The sequence below is a fragment of the Adiantum capillus-veneris genome, chromosome 6 (genome assembly GCF_014529385.1).
Source record: "Adiantum capillus-veneris isolate H3 chromosome 6, ASM1452938v2, whole genome shotgun sequence".
NCBI classification, from domain to species: Eukaryota; Viridiplantae; Streptophyta; class Polypodiopsida; order Polypodiales; family Pteridaceae; genus Adiantum; species Adiantum capillus-veneris.
In genome coordinates this window covers 87274743-87297032 of record NC_140936.1, presented here as the reverse complement: position 1 = coordinate 87297032, position 22290 = coordinate 87274743, and the positions used below count along the sequence as shown (strand labels likewise).

General features: G+C 45.5%; 1 protein-coding gene across 4 annotated transcripts in view; it reads right to left on the bottom strand.

Annotated features, from left to right (window-relative positions):
• Positions 1 to 3224: 3224 nt before the first annotated feature.
• The window catches only part of LOC147455838 (Protein kinase superfamily protein), a 79361-nt gene continuing 60295 nt past the window's right edge, over positions 3225 to 22290 (bottom strand). For all 4 annotated transcript variants that reach the window (XM_086514489.1, XM_086514488.1, XM_086514491.1 and 1 more), the window contains one exon: positions 3225 to 3969. In XM_086514489.1, the coding sequence (XP_086370615.1) occupies positions 3748 to 3969 (222 nt within the window). In that variant the 3' untranslated portion in view covers positions 3225 to 3747. The remainder of the gene's footprint in view (positions 3970 to 22290) is intronic.

Genomic DNA, 22290 nt, shown 5'->3' with positions numbered 1-22290 from the left:
AGTGGCTACATTGCTGTTACTTTTTCTTTTAGCAGAATAAAGCCTATTCAACTACATGTTGTTTAGCCCTTTTTTTAAAAAAGTAACTCTTGCAACAAAATGTGCATAATGCATTAAACTTGACAACTTCAGGATTTCCTTGGGTCAATAGTCTCTAAGTACTAGCAAAGTTTTGGTGAGAATTTGGCAAGGCATCAAGAACAGTATGTACAAGGGAACTCTCAAAAATGGCCTTGCCTACAGAAAAAATTTGCTCGTCCATTAATATCCTTGATACCATCAAGGAAAGTGTCCAAGCTCTTTGAGCTATCCTGAAGTGTTTGTCGACCTGCTGAAACTCACCAAAGCTCATTGAAATCAGATAAAGTAAGCAGGCTCTGTTGGAAATGCAGGTGACTAAGACCTAGAAGACGCAACCTAATCTGATACCAATTGTTGGAAATAGGGTTGCAAGGAAATGCACACAGCTTGGAGAAGATGAAGGAAGCTCAAGGCACGCAACAAAGAGTAGTATTACTTAGTGTGCAATGGAAAGATAGGATAGCTCTAGAGTGATGGGCGTATATAGAATGCATAGGGGGGGAAATCTCCTAGTGAGGGAAAAAATGCCCTGGCGGTTCGAAGTGTGTTCACACACATCACTACCACATGTATATGGCAACAGTGCAATTTTTCCTCTATAACTCCCCACTTTGGGCATACATCATACTATATGTCCTTGCAAAGGATGTTTGGAAAATTATGTAAAATATTATATGGGGCCTTCTAAAGATGTGCTTGTTCTTGTGATGATTGAGCTTTCGTTCATCACAAACAACAAGATCTCAAAGAAATTTTAATTGCCATTGATGAGTTCACTAATGACCATTATCTTGTGTAGACATTTCTTAATGCTTTTCCAGATTCTTACAAGGTTTGTCTCCACATGAGACTTGTTATAGAGTATAAGGCTAATGATGTGCATTTTAATGGTCTTGTCTTTGAATTGTTGCAAGAGGTCTAGTCTAAGAAAAACATAATTAAACAGTGTTGTTGAATAGACATTTTGAGAGATCCCCCCCCCCCCCTAGGGGTCTATACAAGAAATATACAATTTACAACTTTCATCAATATAGCGATTCATAATACATCAAAGTATGAAAGCAATAGCATAGGGGAAGGAATTATCACTCCCAACATAGTGTGGAGTTTAAGCCATGAGCCAGACTACACCCACACGTACCTAGCAAGTAGTGCCACCCTTAAATGTGTATGATTCATAGCATACTCGGAAATGACCAAGTGGAGGGTGAATACATTTCGTGGGGAGAGAGAGAGAGAGAGAGAGAGAGAGAGAGAGAGAGAGAGTAGTGGAGGGCAAAATAGAGTGCACGAAATGGACATAGGCGAGTATAGAGAAAACTTTCAATGCACCAACTAAAATGAAACATGCCCAAAACATTGATTTCTACTATTAAAATGAGTACATTATACTCTTAAACCAAAAATGATTTGTAAGAGAACAGAGACCCTATGTGGGATCAACCGGTCCACCCATCCACCCGCTCCCACACTTGACAGAGAGAATTTCACTTTTTTGGGAGCCTGTTACCACTTTGTGAATGAGGCTGCATCACCAACGGTGGTAGGATATCAAAACAAACCAAACAAGTTTAGGCACCACCCCTCTTTAATGACCACAGCAGGTGCCGAATCAAACCCTTCAAACATGAACCAAACCGTACAAAACTGATACAAATCTTTCTATTTGACTCAGCAATGTAAGTCCATCTGAAAATTCCTACCTTAGCCAAACCCTCCTACTTGAACATAATGAAGCTGGGCCCCATAAACCTTTTGTTTATTGTTGTGAAGTTCGGGTTGCTAGGTGGTTATCCAATGAAGGTGCATATCAGAATAAATACGAGTCCTCTTTATGAAACAACATATGCATCAAATAGTTTCTTCCAAAACAATCAATCATGTTGGGTCTCTACCCTTAGCATGAGCCATAAATTGTATATATGGCTCTCTAGCACATACCATCATGCTTTCATCATGGCAAAGCAAAACCATCAACCATAATCCAAATCATAAGTCATGAATTGTCACGTGGGTGAACATTCCACCCCTCTTTGGGTGATACCCTACATAACCACGTTGATATACAATATGGTTGTAAAATTTTCAGCAACAAAACCATTCCATAAGAGTGACATCCAGCTATCAAAACCATAACCATGAGGGAACTTCAATCCTTGACCAGAAACCAAAGTCATTCCTGAACATAACTCCCACACTTGGAGTTTAGCAGCACTAGTAGACCCAAAACACATCCACAACGTCATCCCACATGGTTGATCAACCAAAAGTCTACCCTTCAATAAGTTTGCACTCTCAAATGCTTATTGGCCATTCGATAGAGATCCAAACTCTACATACCTTGAACATACATCCATAATTTGCTTCAAAGCACATTGGATTTGAGTGAGAGTTTGTTGGTCCTAAAAGCTATTATGTTTGGCACTCAATCTTCTCACTTGACTAGCATTAAAACAATTGTTATCCAATGTCATAAAAAACTCTACACTATATTGTTGAGATAATAAACAACGCTACACCCAAACCCACCCCCCCCCCCCCCCCCCCCCCCCCCCAAAAAAAACCCGTGCACACACATTGACTCCATCAAAAAGCAATGGCTCTAGATACATAAGCCAATCAATTATGGATAATGACAAGGAATGGGAAGATGAGGATGAGATTGATAATGCATATGAGGTACGCCTCCTTTGTTTAAATAATAGATGTTGAATGTACTCACGGTAATAACAATTGTAATAATAGTATTGAGAAAGGGAGAACTAAGGATCAACAGAATCTTTTATAACGATGGCAAAGATGTTAATCCATGCCGCATCACCTAGTTACATCAATAAAAGGTCTTTAGAGGGGTCTTAAAACATGCTGAGGCGATGAACAATCGAGGATGGTACAGGCAACAAATTGCCGTCTGCAATTCCAAAGAACTCATTGTACGAACCACTTTCATCATACATTCAATGGGGTATTATGGAAGATAATAAAGACGTTAGCCTTTCTATCATATGAAAGATTTTTAGGTTGGAGACTATCAGAAAGATATAAGAGCAATAAAAGATTGATTAAGCTAGCTTCCCATCAAAAGTGTGCAAATGCTCATTCAATTGTGCAAAATGTACAAGCTATTGGCTAAGAGAACATACTACATCAAGAGTATTACTGTACGTGACAAAAGATTGGGCAATTGTTATTTGTGTTCCTTTTCATGGCAATTTCCTTTTGCAAGTTGGGAAAATGCATTGTAGTCCTCTCCAAGAAGTGGCTTGTTTCTTCATAGCTAAACCTATGGTCAATATTGGGGTGGGGTGCATGAATTTGGGGGTATCACGAAGTGACAATTGATCAATGCATTTGCCAAAACTAGACCCTAAACAGGTGTTCGGTCCTCTCTCCACTTTCTGCAAGACTCCTTGATTATGACTTATGCTCCAAACTAAAGTATGCTCCAAACTCTAGTAAAAGGGCTGAAAAAAACCTTGCCCCACCTGATCAAGCAGCAGAAGTAAGCTGGGACAATGTAGTATGGGAAATATCCAGATTTGGCACCTCTTGTCAAGTAAACAATGGATATTATAGTCAGGCAAAATGGTTCAAAAATGCTGTGTCCCATATTGTACACTACTAATGGTACAAACGCGAGCTTTCAAGAGAGCGATTCTCTTCAGCTCAAGTCATGCTGAATGTTTGCACAGAATCACGACAAGAGTCAAAAAATTCATGTTGGAGGGCCTCCTTGGCACTTATTCTGTTTTTGGGATCTATTTGCAGGCATTTCTCAAGGAGATCAAAGACACAAAGAGGCACCAGTGGAAGACCATTCTGTCTCTTTGTATTCTTTTCACACCATAGAGACAATGATGTAGGCTCCACCTTCAATGCCTCCAATTCCTGCGTGCCAGCAGCAAATATTAGCACTCTCTCTCTCAGGCAATCAAATATTCCATCACCTTTCACAGCTTATAGTAGTGTTCCCAAATATCATTATTCTTGACAGATTTAAAAAAATGGGCTATAGAAATAGAGTTTTTTGACACTTCAAAGACAACGTGTGTATTTATAACACTGGCTAGATAGCATGTTCTAAGACTACTAGACCGTTTTGATAGAATTTGATAATTGAGAAGTGAGAGGCTATTTTCATGGCAATGTCGGCTCAGCTGAGCCTTGAAACAGTAATCCTTAAAAGCATTCAAAGAAGCAGGGTTTGATGTTTTAAAGAGACTATATGAATTGTATCATACAAGATGGTTGTACAACTACTATACAAACTATGTTTGTATTCAAATCTAAGTAGTTCGTCCTCCTGTCACTTATCTGCATGAGAGTTTGATCGGCTGTCCTGCATGAAAATTGGATCACTTCTACTGCTTTGTCAGAAATACACAGGTCATACCGAGTTCATTTTCGTCCCACACCGAAGATATTACTGCTGGAAGCTCTCTTTATGATGGTGATACTATGGGAGTTAACGAGAAAGAGGGCTGTGCGGGTTTGGTCAGCAAAAATTGAAGAATGCCAGAGCCAATTTGCATTCGGATTTAGCCTTTCCAATAGACTTTGGCCCACATCTGCTTTTCGAGCAATTGGGTTATCGTATCGTCAGCAGACTGCAATATGCTTACTACCTATCCACCTCATAGGCTGCCTAGACTCTTTCCACATCGCTTTGCCTACATGGCTTGACACATCACAATCCAAGGTGGAGAGCTTTTGACATGAGTACAATAAAGCTCACGCTCAACAAAAAAAGACTTTTCAAGGACAGATCGTGATGGAACCTCTGTGCCCATAGGCCCATGTAAAACAGATCCACCCTCCCCAGCAATCTGGCAAAAGCCCCCACTCCAATGCATAGCACTAACTGTACAGTCCCAATACTTAAAAGATGCACCATGAAGTAATTTGCCACAGCTTGTATGTGCCAAGGAAAGCTTGTGCTTCTGTACCCAAAGGACATCCGCATCACCAACTACATGTCAAAGGGCAGCCAAAAAGTCAGCTGGAGCGCGAACAGAGCACCAACTGATGCGTAGACAGCCTCCTCTTGCACATCTCGCAATGGATCTCCTAGGAATCTGCCCCAAACTGCAGACAGCCCTCTGTCTTGTATGGATGCCCCTCTAGGAGCAGAGACCGCAAATGAAGAGCCTATAGTAGCTTGCAACCTGCACAACCAAAAATGCAAGTGCACAGGCGGGCCGTCCCGGGGGGGCGGGGGGGGGGGGGGGGGGGGGGGGGGGGATGTTATATTAATGTCTGCAAAAGGCCAAAATGACCTATAAGACATCAGATGTGATACAATTGTCTAGGAGAAACATAGTAAGGAAAAATCCTACAGCCTAAAGAAAGTCTGCTTATACCAAGTGTGCTGAAGCTGATGGGTAGCTAGGATACAACCTCAGTGATACAAATCGCAATAATGGGGATGCAAAAATAAGGACACAATGATCGAAGAAAAGGAAGTGAGTCATCCCATGAGTACTCGCATAGGTCGCTGCAACATAGCATCAACCTCCTCCATAATCAATAGCCTGAACGTCTCGCACGGTCTTGAGTGATACTCTTCATGTGTATGCGTCGCCTATGCATAGATCTCTAAGGCCTCAGATGTCTAAGATGGCCACCAAGCTGGACTGCTAGATCAAGTACTGCACTTTGTTAAGGAGGTGTCTTGTTGTGTCGCTAAGAAGTCTCTTGAGAGATACTCGTGAAGAAAGTTAGAGGTAAAAAGAGCCCAAACGTCTGTTATCAGTGTAGTTCATGACTCGATATGTCACTGCAACATAGCATCAATCTCCTCCATAATGAATAGCCTAAAGGTCCCGCATGGTCTCGAGTGATAATCTTCATGTGCATGCATTGCCTATGCAGAGAGCTCTAAGGCCTCAGCTGTCTAAGATGGCCACCAAGCTGGACTGCTAGATCAAGTACGACACTCTGTTGAGGTATCTTGTGGTGTCACTCAAAGTCTCCTGAGAGATACTTGTGAAGAAATCCTGCAGTAAAAAGAGCCCCAAACCAGTGTAGCCATGACTCAAGACAGTAGAAAAAGCTATAATTAGAGAGAGAGAGAGAGAGAGAGAGAGAGAGAGAGAGAGAGAAGAAGAAGAAGAAGAAGAGAGTTCTAACGTCACAGGAAACTATCCCAAGAGACCTTAAAGATCTAGCCGACGAGGAGTTGAACTCGAGACCTGTTATTCAAGAGGGAAATGGCATAACCAATCTACCACACTTGGGTAGAGAGAGAGAGAGAGAGAGAGAGAGAGAGAGAGAGAGAGAGAGAGAGAGAGAAATGAAATGAAATGAAATGTTATATTAAACGTCTTCAAAAGGCCAAAATGACCTATGAGACCAAACTGATACAATTCTTGTGGATCTAATCCAATGTCTAGGTACAAAAATAAAATAAATTAAAGTGAAAGACTAAAACTAAAAGATTAAAATCGTTAGACTGAAAATCATCATCATCATCATCCATGCCCGAGGATGCCCGACATCGGACGCTGTCCGAGAAAGTATGGCATCGGTCACTGAAGAGAGAGGGAAATGAAATGAAATGTTATATTAAAGTCTTCAAAAGGCCAAAATGACCTATGAGACCAATCTGTTACAAAATGATGAATCTTATACCATGTATGGGTACAAAAGAAATAGAGCAAAAATACTGCTACTAGAATCCATCCTCGTCTACACTCTAGATGTCGAGAGAGTATGGCTCGAATCCTCTGTTATAGACTCCGTCGATGTTGTGTAGCCCCTCTCCTCAATCGTGGCCGTCTGGATCTCCGTAGCTCCAACGCTCGGTCAATGACAATGCCGCTAGTGCTCGAATGAGTGTGGGCCGAGCTCTGCACTGATGGTTGCTCCTCTGGCTGTCCCATATCTTGTGAAAAGAAATTTGTAATCTGTCTCTGGAACTGTCTCTCTCTATCTCTCCCCAGTAAAATGTCTCTATATTTGTGTAACTCAAGTAGATATAGCCCAAGACATCTCTATTCCTCATAACTCATGACCCTAGAGAAAGGACCGAAACCCTCTCTGAATAAGCAATGGAAACGGCCCTGTATCTCATAGTATACTGTGCAATGACATATATAATGTAGCTCTATCTCTGGCTCTAGCTGGCATAAGCGGCATATCCTGTTGTCTGTTGGTATCCCTCTGAATCTACCAGTCTCAATCTCCAACTGATGTGAGGATGTGTGTATTTGACCAATGGCAGATCGCAAAGCGTGAGACATATGTGTGTCCATGTAGCTGGGTCGAATCACAAACCCATGTCCTATGAGGTGGAGAAGATGCTCTCTGTAGAAAGCCATCTTCGTGCCCAACTCCTATGGCAGCTCTATCCATGTCCTCCTGGTATCTAGCTAGATCAGGTCCTGACGAATGAGTCTCGTAAACTCCACCCCTGTAAGAGACATCGAGGGTGCCCAAAGAGAGTACTGGAAAGGGGGCAGCCTGTCCATGGTGAAGCCATGCGTCTGAAACCATGATGTCATCTGTGCATACCAGCATGAGGTGTCCCCCTGAAGAGCTAACTGTCTGGAAGACTCAAGGGCAAGTCTAGCATATCTGTCTCTAGGAGTATCCCACAAGATGAGCACAAAGGAGACTGATCTGGTAAGCGCCTCAATCTCCATAGGAGGGGCAGCTAGTTCTGCTCGAATGATAGCGTGGGGTACGGAGGCCTCGGCTCTAATCAATCAAGAGATCATAGATACCAAGGGCCTCTCCATACGTCTCCAACCATCCTGGCTCTACAGAAGGTCCCCATATCTGCACCCCATACAACATAGCTGAGGCTTCTAAAGTATCAAAGAGCCATAACTTTGTCCGAGGTTCCTGAACCTGCGAACACATCCTCTCCAAGCCTCCCTAGTCAATCTAGTCTTTGCTGCTCTCCCCAAAGAAAACCTCGGCCCACTGAAGACAACCCCAAGGTAAGTGTATGCATCTGTATACTCTACAATCTCTTGACCATAAGTGAAAGTCGTTGCTGATCTTCTGATCCACTGTGGTGTGGTGTTAAACACTATAACCTTGGTTTTACCAAGGTTTACAGACAATCCACTATCCTCTTCAAAACTGTGTAATGCATCCAACTGTCGCTGCACACCCTCTGGTGAGTCAGAGATCAACACAATATCATCAACATATAACAACAATGGGATCCACGTCCCTGCCAACTGGGCACCTCTATGACCCTCTCTGTCAATGTAATCAGACACCTCGTCAACATATATACCAAATAGAGTAGGAGAGAATGGGCAACCCTGTTTCAGCCCAATGGTGGGGTGAACTAAATCAGATATCCCCTCCAGAGTGCGTACATGTTCCATCATTGATCTGTATAGAGCCATAATCCCCCAAATCAACACTATGGGCACCCCCTCTCCTGCAATCTACGCATCAATCGAGCTCTCAGTACCATGTCAAATGCTTTGCAGAAATCCACAAAGCTACAATAAATCCGTCTCCCATGTGACCTGCCCTCCTCAATGATGGCTCTAAGTGTCAGATATGATCAAGAGTGGAGAAACCCCTCTTGAAACCGGCCTAGCCCTTTGCTCGTACACCCTCACCCTCTGCCTCTGCCCAATTACTCAATTGCTGCTCAAGAATGTATGCATACAACCGTGCCAATGTGTGCCCAACCATAATAGTGCGGTAATTCCCACGCTCTATAGGATCACCTACTTTGAAGATGGGCACAATAGTAGACAACCTCCAAGTCTCAGATAACCCCTCACACATGGTACGATTGAACAACACTGCAAGAACCTCTACCAGCATATCTCTAGCATGTGTAAAGTGCTCTGCTACTAGACCATCATGATCATATGCCCCGTTGGTCCTCATCCTATCCATGGCTTTCTTTACCATCTCAGTGGTAAAGAAGGTGTTGGTAGATGGGCATGGCTCTATAGGATCTGGAAGGGGTTCATGTCCAGGAACCGTATATAACGATGAGGCATACTGGCCCCTACACATCAAGAGAAGTAATCACTGGGGGAGGGGAGTGCTTATGAAAGAATCGCCATGCCTCTTGCCGAGAAGCAATCCGAGATTGTTTGTAAGTGATGACTCCTAAAAGACCCCTCTAGAGTTGGGCTCTCATCTCTCTGCACTCCTCATCATACCAACTATTTTGGGGCATGCTCCCAGCATATCGCCTCCGACCCGGCTGAGTGTGTGGGTATGCCTCTGATGCTGCACCACGCAATGTCTCAGTCAGTAAAGTGGTGCACTCCTCCACTGAGAGGCCAAGACCACTTGTGCATAGACGGTTATAGATCTCATGTGTATAACCGTCTATGCACATGAGATCTATAGTGTAAATGTATAACGGGTATGTGACTTGCCTCCTGATGTCTGGGTTGTACTATACTGAAATGAAACAAACAATGTCAAAAGTGCATGATCCACTGCTACGCCCACCGATCTCGCTCTCACTATGAAATCTTGAATACAATGAATAAAGCTCGGATGTGCCATAACATAGTCCACTGTACTGGCCCCGTGTCTGTGTGGAAAGCACGTGAAACCGGCTGCTCCAGGAAATCGTTGTAAGCCATTAAGTATGGCTAACCCATGTGTAGTCATCTTCTTCGTGAGGTATCTCCCATACTCTGCTCTCTGTCATGTGAGCATCTGTCAAGCCCCAACTCACCCACATTTAGATCTCTAAGCATCTCATCTAGAGTGTCGTAGAAGACTGCCTGAGAGTTGCCCGTTCGGAGATTGAAGTCCCCTAGGAGGATGATATCACCATCCCTAGAAAACTCCCATATATCATCATCTAGTATAGAGAAAGGCTAATGTCCTCTGGATGCAGCATATACTGACGTATTGGGGGGGGGGGGGGGGGGGGGGGGGGGGGGGGGGGGGGGAAGTAATATATGGCAATGTATAGAAATCGGCCTATGTCAGCTCTCAGCCTCACCCACATGTATCTAGCATGATCATCTCTCCGAACAATATGTAGTAGTGGCTGTAACTCCTTTCTAAATAGCAATGCTACTCCTCCTGAACCTCTACACTAAAACACTAAGCACAAAGGAAATAAATCTAAAGTTGATTCGGGATTGAGACGAGATGGGGGGGGGGGGGGGGGGGGGGGGTCAGATGAAATCTCTCATCGGTCGCTGTCGGATCTCATCAACCTCCTCCATGGTCAATACCCTGGTTGGGCGTCTTGCACGTCGAGCTAGAGTGATCTATATCTTCTGTTGCAACCTTCATCGGTGGTGGGAGACCCCCCGAGGTCGTGGGCGTCTAGATCTGCCTAGCTCAATGGCTCGGTCAAGCAGCATACTTCTAGTATGGGTGGGCTCTGAGATCTATTGTAATGACTGCTCCTCTGGCTCTCCCCTGGCTGGTCTAAAGCAATTTGTGATTTGTCTCTAAGACTATCTTTCCCCTGATGTCCTCAGACAGGGAGGGTGCATCCAAGGAGTATAAAAATGGAGGCAATCTATCCATGTTGAAACCATGCGACTGAAACCATGTTGTCATCTGTCCATACCAACATGTTGTATCGCCTTGTAGAGCTAGTTGTCGAGATGACTCCAGGACAAGCCGAGCGTATCTGTCCCTGGGGAGATCCCATAGACCGTGCATAAATGATACAAATCTAGTCAATGCCTCCACCACGAGGGGGAGGGCAGCTAGCTCAGCTCGGATAATCTCATGTGGCACTGAAGCCTTATAGCCCGAATCATCCGAGCGATCATAGAGACCAGAGGCGTCTCCATACATCTCCATCTATCTGTGTTGCCAGATCTCCCATGGTGGTCTACTGAGGGTACCCATACCTGAACTCCATAGAGCATAGCTGGAGTCACTAGAGTGTCAAAAAGCCAGAGCTTTGTTCGCGGTTCCTGAAACTGAATCTACGAACACATCCTCTCCAGTCCTCCCAAAGTTGCATATGCTCTCGTCAATCTAGTCTCTGATGCTCTCCTTAGTGAAAACACCGATCCACCGAAGACTACCCCAAGATAAGTATATGCATCTAGGTACCCCACAATCTCCTAGCCATACGTAATTGTGGGTGCCGACCTCCTAACCCACTATGATGTGGTGTTGAGCACCATAACCTTGGCTTTCCCCAAGTTGATAGACAATCCACTGTCACGAGCAAATGTATGTTGAGCATCCAAATTGCACTGCATCCCCTCTACAGAGTCAAAAATCAGCACGCACACCCACACAAACACACACAGATGAAATGAAATGAAATGTTATATTAACATCTTCAAAAGGCCAAAATGACCTATGAGACCAAAGCGTTACAATGTGGTGAATCTGATACAAAGTTAGAGTAACAAAATGAAATGACAAAATGATAAAATAAAGTACTATGGGATCCTAAACTGGTAGGTGTGAACTAAGCAGCTAGCTGGGATAGCTAAATCACAAGTCATAAGAAATCCAGCATCGATCGCTAGCCGATCTCATCAATCTCCTCCATGGACAGTAGTCTGACCGGGCGTCGTGCATGTCGAGCCAAAGTGATCCGAATCCTTTGATGTGGCCTCCGTCGATGCTGTGTAGTCCTCTGCACTCGTGGACGTCTGGATCTCCCCAACTCAGTCGCTCGATCGATCAATGTGCCTCTGGTGTGAGGCGACAAGATCTTCTGTGGTAGTAGCTCTTCTAGGTGTCCAGTGTCTACTCTAAAGAAGTCTGTGATGTGTCTCTGAGACTGGCTAGCCTCTCCTCTCATCAGGCTCTCTCTGTGTCTGCGCAACTCGAGCAGGAACAAACCCAGGCATCTCTGATCCTCGTATCTGGAGATTGGTCCAAAGCCCTCTCTGAACAAGCAGTGGAAGCAGCCTCGTATCTCGTAGTAGACGGGGCAGTGGCATGTGTAGTGTAACTTTGTCTCAGGCTCCATGTCACACAGGATGCATGCCCTGGCCTCTGCTAGCACTCCGCTGTATCTCCAAGTCTCGATCTGCAGCTGGTGTGAGGATGTGCGTATCTGGCCAATGACACACCATATCCCATGAGACAAGAGGGTGTCCATGTATCTGGGCCTCGTCACCAAACCGTCCGCCGTAAGCTAGGAAAGATGCTCTCTGTAGAAAGCCATCTTCGTGCCCAGCTCCTGTGCTGGCTGTACCCATGTCCTCTTAGTGTCTAGTTGAGTCAGGTCCTGCTGGATGAGCCTGGTGATCTCGGACTATGTAAGAGTCAAAGAGGGTCCATCCAATGAGTACTTGTAGCAGGCTACAGTGTCACTTTCACAGTACAGAGTTACAGTTAGTACAGTTGGTCTGGTCTGTTCACACTGGACGGACACTCTGGGCAGTGACAAGTGGCAAGGATACGGATGGTGGCCTAGTGGACATGTGGCCAGGTCACACTTAGCAGGCTGACATTTATGAGCCGTTGGTGGCTCTTTATGATTGTATCTATGAGTAGTAGCCGTTCGGTCATTATCATCATCTGGTACATAGTCGTCTTGGTAGCGAGTCTTACACAGAGCACTGCTTCACCATCCCTGCACATCTGAGCCTCGACACCCGCATTTTGTACCTGTGAGTCCTGGGCTGGAGCTGAGTGTGCTGCCACGCCAGAGTCTGTACATGGTTCTTTGAGGTAGTCGAGTCCACATGTTCTGGTCCACTGCTGTGTCTTTGTTGTTCTGTTGTTATCCATTGTTTCTGTGTTTCATTCTGTTTGAGTGAGTTTCCATTTGTTTGAGTGAGATTGTCACGCACATTGCATTGAGGGGCACCCACACTGTAGAGAGCACGACACATTATCCGCGCTACAGGTGCTCTCATTTTGGCGATCACGGTGGGACCTCAACTGAAGTCTCACTCTGTTGAGTAGCTCGTTTCTTCGCTTCGCCTGTACAGCCTGTTGGTCTGGTCGAGTTTCATCCGTGACAGCTAAATCTAGCTGGTCTAGTCTCTCGCCTTGCTGGTCTGGTCCTCTCTCACCCTAGTCCACCCAGTCCTCATCCTGGTCTAGTCCTTCTCGTCCTTGGTCTAGTCCTTCCTCGTCCTGGTCCAGGCCATATGGTCTAGTCACTCGCCCTGGTCTAGTAGAGTCTAGACCAATGTTCAGCCAAGTGAAGGTTGTCTTGCCCAAGTGAAGGTCTTCTTGCCCAAAGCTTGGTGGGGTTGGCGGTTACTGCATGACACATTCCTTGTCATTGGAGCGTCAAAGTGCACTACTAAGTCCTCTCAAGTACTACCACAGACGGCGTCAACCCTTGGTGCCCAGTAGAAGCATATTAACCCCATCACCCATACCCACTCATACAGCTAGCTCCATTCCTTCGACCGGTTCTACTTCCTCCAGGTCACCTTCTCCGGTAAGGCTCTCCCCCATTTTGTTGCAGCAAGCTAGTGAGCAACAGACTCAGGAGCAAGAGGCCATGGAAGAGCTCACAAGTGTTCTGGCAAAGGTGAACATCAAGTTCCCTACCTTTAAAGGTCTCTCCACAGAAGATGCAGACGACCATGCTCGGAGGTTTGTCTCTCTTTGCAGAGGTCATGGCCTCAACAGAGAAGACGCATACCTGGTGCTCTTTCCGTCCACCTTGGATGCTCTTGCAGATAAATGGTACAGTCAGTTTGCTGAAAACCACTTTACTACTTGGACTATGTTAAGACAACAGTTCTGTGAAGCTTTCCCACCAGAGGATTATCAAGAGAAGATTCTAGATGAGTTGGCCAACCTGTTGCTCCAGCCCAAGGAGACATTTGCAAAGCTCATGACCAGAACAAAGTCCCTGGTCGCCAAGCTGCCACAGCAACCAGGGGAATTCATGGTGAAGAAGTGGGTAGAGAAGGCTCTGCCTAAGACTTCTCAACAAAAGCTCAGAGAAAGTCTTCGTCTTGAAGCCAGTCTGGAGGACTTTGTTGCTACTGCTACTAGAATAGAGGGAGCAAGAAGGCAGTTCACTGACTCTCCTCAGTTAGATACTGCCTCTGTACTCGTGGACAGTCCATCACACCCCTTGACTTCTTTACGAAGGGAATTGGAAGCCCTAAAGTTACAGCGGGCCCTTCAAGAAGAGAGATCCTTCTCTCTCAGACAGGAGAAGCCTCCACATCAAGAGACTTATGATCAACTTAAAAGAGAGTTAGAAGAGCTCAGGTCTCAGCACGAGACTAAGGCTATGGTATGGTGTAGTTCATGCCGCTCTCCAGCACACCCTCCACAGAACTGTCCCCCTCGCTCTTATTGCCACTTCTGCCAAAAATCGGGTCATGAAGATAAGGATTGCTACTATATAAAGGGATTGCACAAAATACAGCAAAGTCTTGGTCCTCCTCTCCAACAGGGGTTAGCACAAGCATCCAACATGGTTTCCCACTACGGCCATCCCAATTACATGCCACCTTTGCTCAATACCCCTGTTGTCCAAGGTATGTCATGTACTTTTCCGACTCAAAGTTTTTATAATGCTAATGCCACCTCAACCCCTCAGAGCTTCTACACTTCAGCCTCCAACTCCATGCAGCAACCACCTCGTCCCCCGTTTCGTCCTTCCAATCGGCCCATACTCTGCTACAGATGCGGAGAATATGGGCATTGTCAGAGCAAGTGTCCTTTACCTGAGGGGTCCCCTCCTTGTCGTCATTGCCCTGATTCGAAGGATCACTACAGTAAGGATTGTCCTACACAAAGGGCATCCCCGTCTTCAGGCTCGACTCAGAACCAGCCAGATTTCACCTTCCCGAAGATAAACTTGATTACTGTGAACACCGTGCCTCAACCATCACCTGCTACTCACGTGGTTAAGCCACTGCAAGTGGAGGAGTGTCACAAAACGGAAGCGTACACGAGCACTTGAAAATCTGAAAATTAAAATACTTTGCAAATGTGAGAGAACGGAGAAGATCGACACAGTATTCGGGACCAGAAGATGGGCTGGTCCCCCCCCATTAAGAGTATTCTTTTATTCAGAGAGAATTCGTATACAAACAGGAGAACCCGAGGAAACCCCTCCGTTCTGTAATCTTAGACCCGAAGGTCGTGCTTTCCCGTAAAGGGCTTGGGCACAAGGCCGTTCCTTCCCGTAAGGGACTTAGGCACGAAGCCGTACTTTCCCGTAAGGGACTTAGGCATGAAGCCGTACTTCTCGTAAAGGGCCTTCCCGTAAGACGGGAGATTCCTGCAAAACAAACCACAGAAACACGCGACAACAATTCGTATGGCGAATCCACAATAGATACCTGTCGCTCTTGCGCGGGAAAAGCGGCTTCCGTGCTTCGTAGTCTCGCGATCTCTTGCGGCAGAGTCTTCTCTTGCTGATGTTGGTACCTCCCGTGAGTGAGGGCATGTGGTGCTTTTATAGCTCCCTGGCCACGGCACGAATAACTGCTCGCGTAGAGATCACGGCCGGGTTTTTTTTTCTTTTTTTTTTTTGCGCTATTCTACCCGAAATAGGAAGAGAGAATTCGCTGGCTGGTTTTGTTGCTTTATCTTCTAAGTGGCTGCCCACTTATTAAGTGGGCGGCCGGCATATTTTAAAATTGGTATGAACCTGCCCAAAAACTCAATAAAACCTTATAAGTTAAAACAATGCATTTAACAACACTTCCCAGGCGTCCCTGGATGCAACCACATGCACGAATGCAATGCAAACATAGATTCCTCGTGGGAAAGCATCTGCCTTCCCGCGATTGTTCCTGCTTTTCGTAAAAAGCTTCATTGAACCCATCTTTATTCTTGTGCTTGCGTTCTTACGCGTATTTTCTTACTCAGTTCGGATTCCATCTTAGCCTACGGAATGCCCCCTTTTTGATGCACCCGTCACCCATCATGTGACGCATCAAGGGCACCCGTAACCCAACCCTTTCCACCGAACTTTCGGAAACTCCTTCGCGATGTTTACCGTCACCCATCAAATGACACATGAGAGTTGTCCGTTCCTGATGGCATTTCCTGTAGCTACAATCTTTTAACAGTTCTTAGTGTACACATTAAAATATCCTAAAAAAGAAATTGATCATTAAAAATAAGAAAATAGTCCAATAAGCAACATCCCTCCGGCTTCTAAACAGTTGACCTCAACTGTAGTGCTTGGACATATACCCCCAGTATCTCGGGATAAGCTGCTTATTCCTCCTGCGTCATCCACTGAGCATCTAGATTCGAATAGTTCTTAAACTTAACCAAATACTTCCGTGTTATCTTTCCGGATTTGAGAGACCGCTCCTGATGACTTACTATCTGCTCTGGTTGGAATATTTCTTTTGTTTCCTCAACCTCAGGAGGTTCCTCAGCACTACGCTGGCTTGGAGGCGGTCCCACATACGGCCGGAGTAAACTGACATGGAAAGCATTATGGATCTTCCAATTAGGCGGTAGCTCTAATCGGAAAGCGACATCATTCACTCGCTCAGTGATCTTAAACAGCCCATAATAACGGGTAGAAAGTTTTACCACTTTCCCCTTATGAGACGCTTGTTTCTTAAGTCTTGCCTTCTCAAACTTGAGTAAGACTAACTGTCCGATTGTTAAGTCTAGATTCCTTTTGTGCTTGTCTGCAGCTTTCTTATGCTTTTCCTGAGAGCGTAGAATAGTTCTCCTAACTTGCCCGTAGGTGGTGTCCAAATCTCGAACAAATTCATCTGCTGCAAAAATCTTATCCTTAGTTAAAAGGATGGGTGGAAGCAAAGGCTTACCGTAAAGAATCTCATAAGGTGCTTTCCCCGTCGATGAGTGTATGGTATTGTTATACGCATACTCGACAAGAGGCAAATATTTCTCCCAGTCAGATTGCCGGTCTAACACATAAGCTTTTAACATATCCAATACTGTGGAATTGGCTATCTCACTTTGAGTGTCCGTTTGAGGATGGTAGGCAGATGAAAAATTCAGCTTTGTACCAAGATTATCCATCAAGGCACGCCAAAAATTTCCTGTCATGCTAGGATCTCGATCACTCACAATTGACTTAGGCATTCCATGATGCTTAAAGATCTGTGCCAAGAAGACCCTAGCCACTGATATAAAGTGTGCTTGCTTGCTAAACCTGTCCACAATGGTCCAGATCGCGTCATTTCCAGTTTGAGTTCTAGGGAGGTCCATGATGAAGTCCATGGCAATACTTTCCTAAGATTCATTAGGCATTGGCAAAGGTTGCAGCAACCCAGGCGTCTTATGCCGATCATACTTCACTTTTTGGCAAACCAAGCATTCCCTCACATACTTATCAATGTCTGCTTTAAGGCTAGGCCAAAAAAAATATCTTTACATTGCTAAGGTCGTAGAGAGAATACCCCGATGACCCGCATAAGGCGAAGCGTGTGCTTCATCCATGATCTTCTTTCTTAATGGTTCCGCTACACATATGGCCTGATGGTGGTAGAGATAACCGTCCCGAATGGAATAGGGAAACTCATTCTCTCCACGATGTAGCTTTTCCCAAATGGTGGAGAAGTCTGGATCATTCGGATACAAATCCAGTAGTGCTTCCAATTCTTGGTGATACACCGAAGTGATAGCGTTCACCCTTGGCCGCCTAGACAATGCGTCTGTGACCACATTCTTACTCCCAGCCGTGTGAAGGATCTGGAAGTGAAACATAGACAAAAAGTTTGCCCACCTCATCTGCTTCTCAGATAGTTTCCGTTGCGTAAGAAAATACCGCAAACTCTGGTGATCAGTCTTGATCACAAAATCCGCTCCTAGAAGATAGTGCTTCCAGTTGGATAAGGCGTGAATCACAGCCGTGAGTTCCTTTTCGTAGATTGATGCATGCAACTCTGCATCCTTAAGCCGTCTGCTTTCGTAGGCCACTGCATGGCCTTCTTGGTTTAACACTGCTCCGATGCAATCGCCTGAAGCATCGCAATGAACCTCAAATGGTTTCCTTAAGTCAGGCACTATCAAAATAGGTCCATGGCTTAGCAAGTACTTGAGCCGATCAAAAGCTCCTTGTTGTCTCGATCACCATCTGAAAGGAATCTTCTTCTTTGTCAAATCATGAAGTGGTCCTGCTACATGAGCAAATCCTCGGACAAACCTTCGATAATATGAACATAATCCCAGAAAGCTACGTACATCACGTACCGTAGTGGGAATAGGCCAATCTTCTACCACTCGGATATTGGCAGGATCCATACTCACTTGATTGTGAGAGACTATATGGCCGAGATAGTGTATCTCTGAGAGAAAGAACTCGCTCTTCTTTGCATTCACATGCAACTCATGCTTTCGCAATTCTTGAAACACTAAGTCTAAGTGCTTCCGATGTTCCTCTTCTGACTTAGAGAAGATGAGTATGTCGTCAAAGAATACTCCCGTAAAAGCTTGATACGGGCTGAAAATGCGGTCCATCATGCGATTGAATGTCGCAGGAGCATTGGTCAAGCCGAAAGGCATTACCAAAAATTCATATAGTCCAAAGGTTGTGCGGAAAGCAGTCTTATGGACATCCTCAGGGGCGATCCGTATCTGATGATACCCACTCTCTAAGTCTATGCGACTAAAGACACTTGCACCCTGCAACTTATCAAGTATATCATCAATCCGAGGGATCGGAAAGCGATTCTTGATTGTGATCTTGTTTAAAGACCTATAGTCTATGCACATTCGAAACGTGCCATCTTTCTTCTGCACCAGTAGAACTGGAGAGCAGTAGGGTGAAGCACTTGGCCGTACTAACCCTTTCTCTAGAAGCTCGTTCACTTGCTTCAAAATTTCCTCTTGCTGAGCAAGACTCACCCGATAAGGGGTTTGATTGGGGGGCGAGCTACCCGGTATGACATCTATGCAGTGATCTTCCGAGCATACCGGAGGGAGTTCATCATGAGTGTTTCCTTGAACATCTGGAATTGAGTTCGAGCTTGGTGGTGTGGGTTCCTTCCTTGCTTTCTCTTGCCTCGTACAGGCTTGTTCTTGCCATTGCTGCTTTAGCGTGCAGTCCGGTTTCATGTGTCCTTTCTCGCCACAGTAGAAGCATCTTCCTTTCTCTCTGAAAGTTTGGAGTTGAGTAGGAGAAAGATACTTAGTTTGCTTGCCAGTGCCCTCTGGCTTCTTAGAATGATCATCGTCTCTAGATGGAGGACGTTTTTCTTCCTTGGCCCCCTTGGTCATCGTAGACCCCTCTTTGTCTTGCACGGTAATTGCTATGCTCCATCTTTCTGGGCGTCCCAGTTGAGTGCAAATCCTCAGCAATTATTGCTGACTCCATCATCCTTTGAAGAGTATCGTGCGGATACACCTTCATACTCTTTCGAAGCTGCGGTTAGAGACCCGCTTCGAATTTTCTTTTCTTTCCTTCGTCGGCAATCTTCATGAAGGGAGTGACCTTTAGAAGAACCGACCAATACTTGTCCACATAAGTCGTTACTCTTTCATGTTCCTTCTGGGCAAGCCAGTCCCATTCCTTCCGTATGTCCTGCTCGAAGTCAGGTGGAAGAAATTGTTCATAAAATTCAGATTTGAAGCTCTCCCAAGTTCTGGCCTGAGAACCTTCCAGAATCTTGGCTAGCCACCAATTACTTGCCGTTTCCTTGAGGTGCATCCCCACATGGCGTAATTTGGATCTTTCTATGAAGTGCCCATTGGTAAAGGCGACTTCAAACTGTCTGATGAAGGACAATGCTTTGGAGATGTCTCTCCATCCATTGTAGGTTTCGAACTTGATGTCCTTGCCGCCCGATTTGAAGACTCTCATGCGATGTTGAGACTTGCGACCATGCTTCTTGAATCGAGGCTTATCTTTAGGTTGATGAAGAGTAGTAGTAGTAGCGGCTTCCTCCTTCTGACGAGATGATCGAGAAGTAGAAGTATAATCAGGACAGTAAGATGGAGATGAGATAGAGATGTCCTTGCTCTCGTCTAGCAAAGAGAGCGCTTTTTCCTGGCCTTTCCTTGGAGTAGGCCGTTCATTACGATCGAAAGATCCTTTGTGCACCTCGGCACGTTCTTCTTCTCTTGCCTCATGTAGTCTCTAGCCAACAGTGCTGTCTGGATGCTTGACTGCATCAGTTTCATTCGTTTTCTTCATTCCGTTCAAAAGCTTTTGGAGGTCTGGCAACAGTAAAATTTGTTGCAACTCCGCAAGCTGAGCTTGCACTTGTTGAAGCTCCTCTTCAACGCTTCTCCCTTGGCTCGACATGGTTCTTCCCGTTCTTCCCGGAATCGTCCTTCTTTGCTGAGAAAGAGAGGAATCCGAGCTCTGATACCACTGTCACAAAACGGGAGCGTACACGAGCACTTGAAAATCTGAAAATTAAAATACTTTGCAAATGTGAGAGAAGGGAGAAGATCGACACAGTATTGGGGACCAAAAGATGGGCTGGTCCCCCCTCCGTTAAGAGTATTCTTTTATTCAGGGAGAATTCGTATACAAGCACGAGAACCCGAGGAAACCCCTCCGTTCTGTAATCTTAGACCCGAAGGTCGTGCTTTCCCGTAAAGGGCTTGGGCACAAGGCCGTTCCTTCCCGTAAAGGACTTAGGCGCGAAGCCGTACTTTCCCGTAAGGGACTTAGGCGTGAAGTCGTACTTCCCGTGAAGGGCCTTCCCGTAAGACGGGAGATTCCTTCAAAACAAACCACACAAACACGGGAAAACAATTCGTATGGCGAATCCACAATAGATACCTGTCGCTCTTGCGCGGGAAAAGCAGCTTCCGTGCTTCGTAGTCTCGCGATCTCTTGCGGCAGAGTCTTCTCTTGTTGATGTTGGTACCTCCCGTGAGTGAGGGCATGTGGTGCTTTTATAGCTCCCTGGCCACGGCACGAATAACTTCTCGCGTAGAGATCGCGGCCGGTTTTTTTTTTCTTTTTTTTTTATGCTGTTCTACCCGAAATAGGGAGAGAGAATTCGCTCGCTGGTTTTGTTGCTTTATCTACTAAGTGGCTGCCCACTTATTAAGTGGGTGGCCGGCATATTTTAAAATTCGTCTGAACCTGCCCAAAAACTCAATAAAACCTTATAAGTTAAAACCAATGCATTTAACAACAATTCCCAAGCGTCCTTGGATGCAACCACATGCACGCATGCAATGCAAACATAGATTCCTCGCGGGAAAGTGTTTGCCTTCCCGCGATTGTTCCTGCTTTTCGTAAAAAGCTTCATTGAACCCATCTTTATTCTTGTGCTTGCGTTCTTACGCTTATTTTCTTTCTCAGTTCGGATTTCCTCCTTAACCTACGGAATGCCCCCTTTCTGATGCACCCGTCACCCATCATGTGACGCATCAGGGGCACCCATAACCCGGCCCTTTCCACCGAACTTACGAAAACTCCTTCGCGATGTTTACCATCACCCATCAAATGACACATCAGAGTTGTCCGTTCTTGATGGCATTTCCTGTAGCTACAATCTTTTAACAATTCTTAGTGTACACATTAAAATATCCTAAAAAAGAAATTAATCATTAAAAATAAGAAAATAGTCCAATTAACAACAAGGAGCTTGCTGTTGTCCTTACTCGGGCACAAAGAGCAGCTCTTGGTCTCAGTCGGCCCACAGGTCCACCTCGCCAGTCCCCACTTCCTCAATCTTGTCTACCTGACCCAAAGGACGAGTCCTTCAAAATTGCTCAGAGCAAACCAACTTCCCTATTATCTGACATTGATGGAGCCTTCTTGGAAGCAATGGCCGACTTGGAACAGATTAAGGTCCCAAAGGGAGCCCAGTTCGAAGGCGCCAAGCCCACAGCAGAAGCCATCTTCAATCATTCAGTCTCTGTACCCGGGGGTTGGGCCTAGTGGCGGGCACCTCCCTGTACAGCCCTCAGAGTCTTATTTGATTTCCTATCCAACTGTTCCCCTCACCGATTATAAAAGTCCTCGTCTCACTGTATCTATTCTTGGGCACTAGCTATCCGGCGTCATCGTTGATGGTGGATCTGGATTCAATTTGATGCCCAAATTCACTATGATGGCCTTAGGTCTACAGCCTACCCGACCTGCTCCTTTCACTGTTACATTGGCCGATCAGAGAACAGTCTACCCAGTGGGCATAGTAGACAAGGTGCCTCTGAAGGTACAAGATTTCACTTTTAACTTGGATTTTGTGGTAGTTAATCTTTCCCAGGTAGAGGGAGGTTATCCCTTGCTGATTGGTAGGCCATGGTTGCGACATACGAAAGCACTTCACGACTGGGGAAACGACGCCATGTGGATACATACTCCTGGCTCTCCAATGCAACAAATTCGTCTCGAAGGAGGTATGGATCCGGTCGTTCAGCATAGCTCTTTGTCAGTAGAGTCCAACC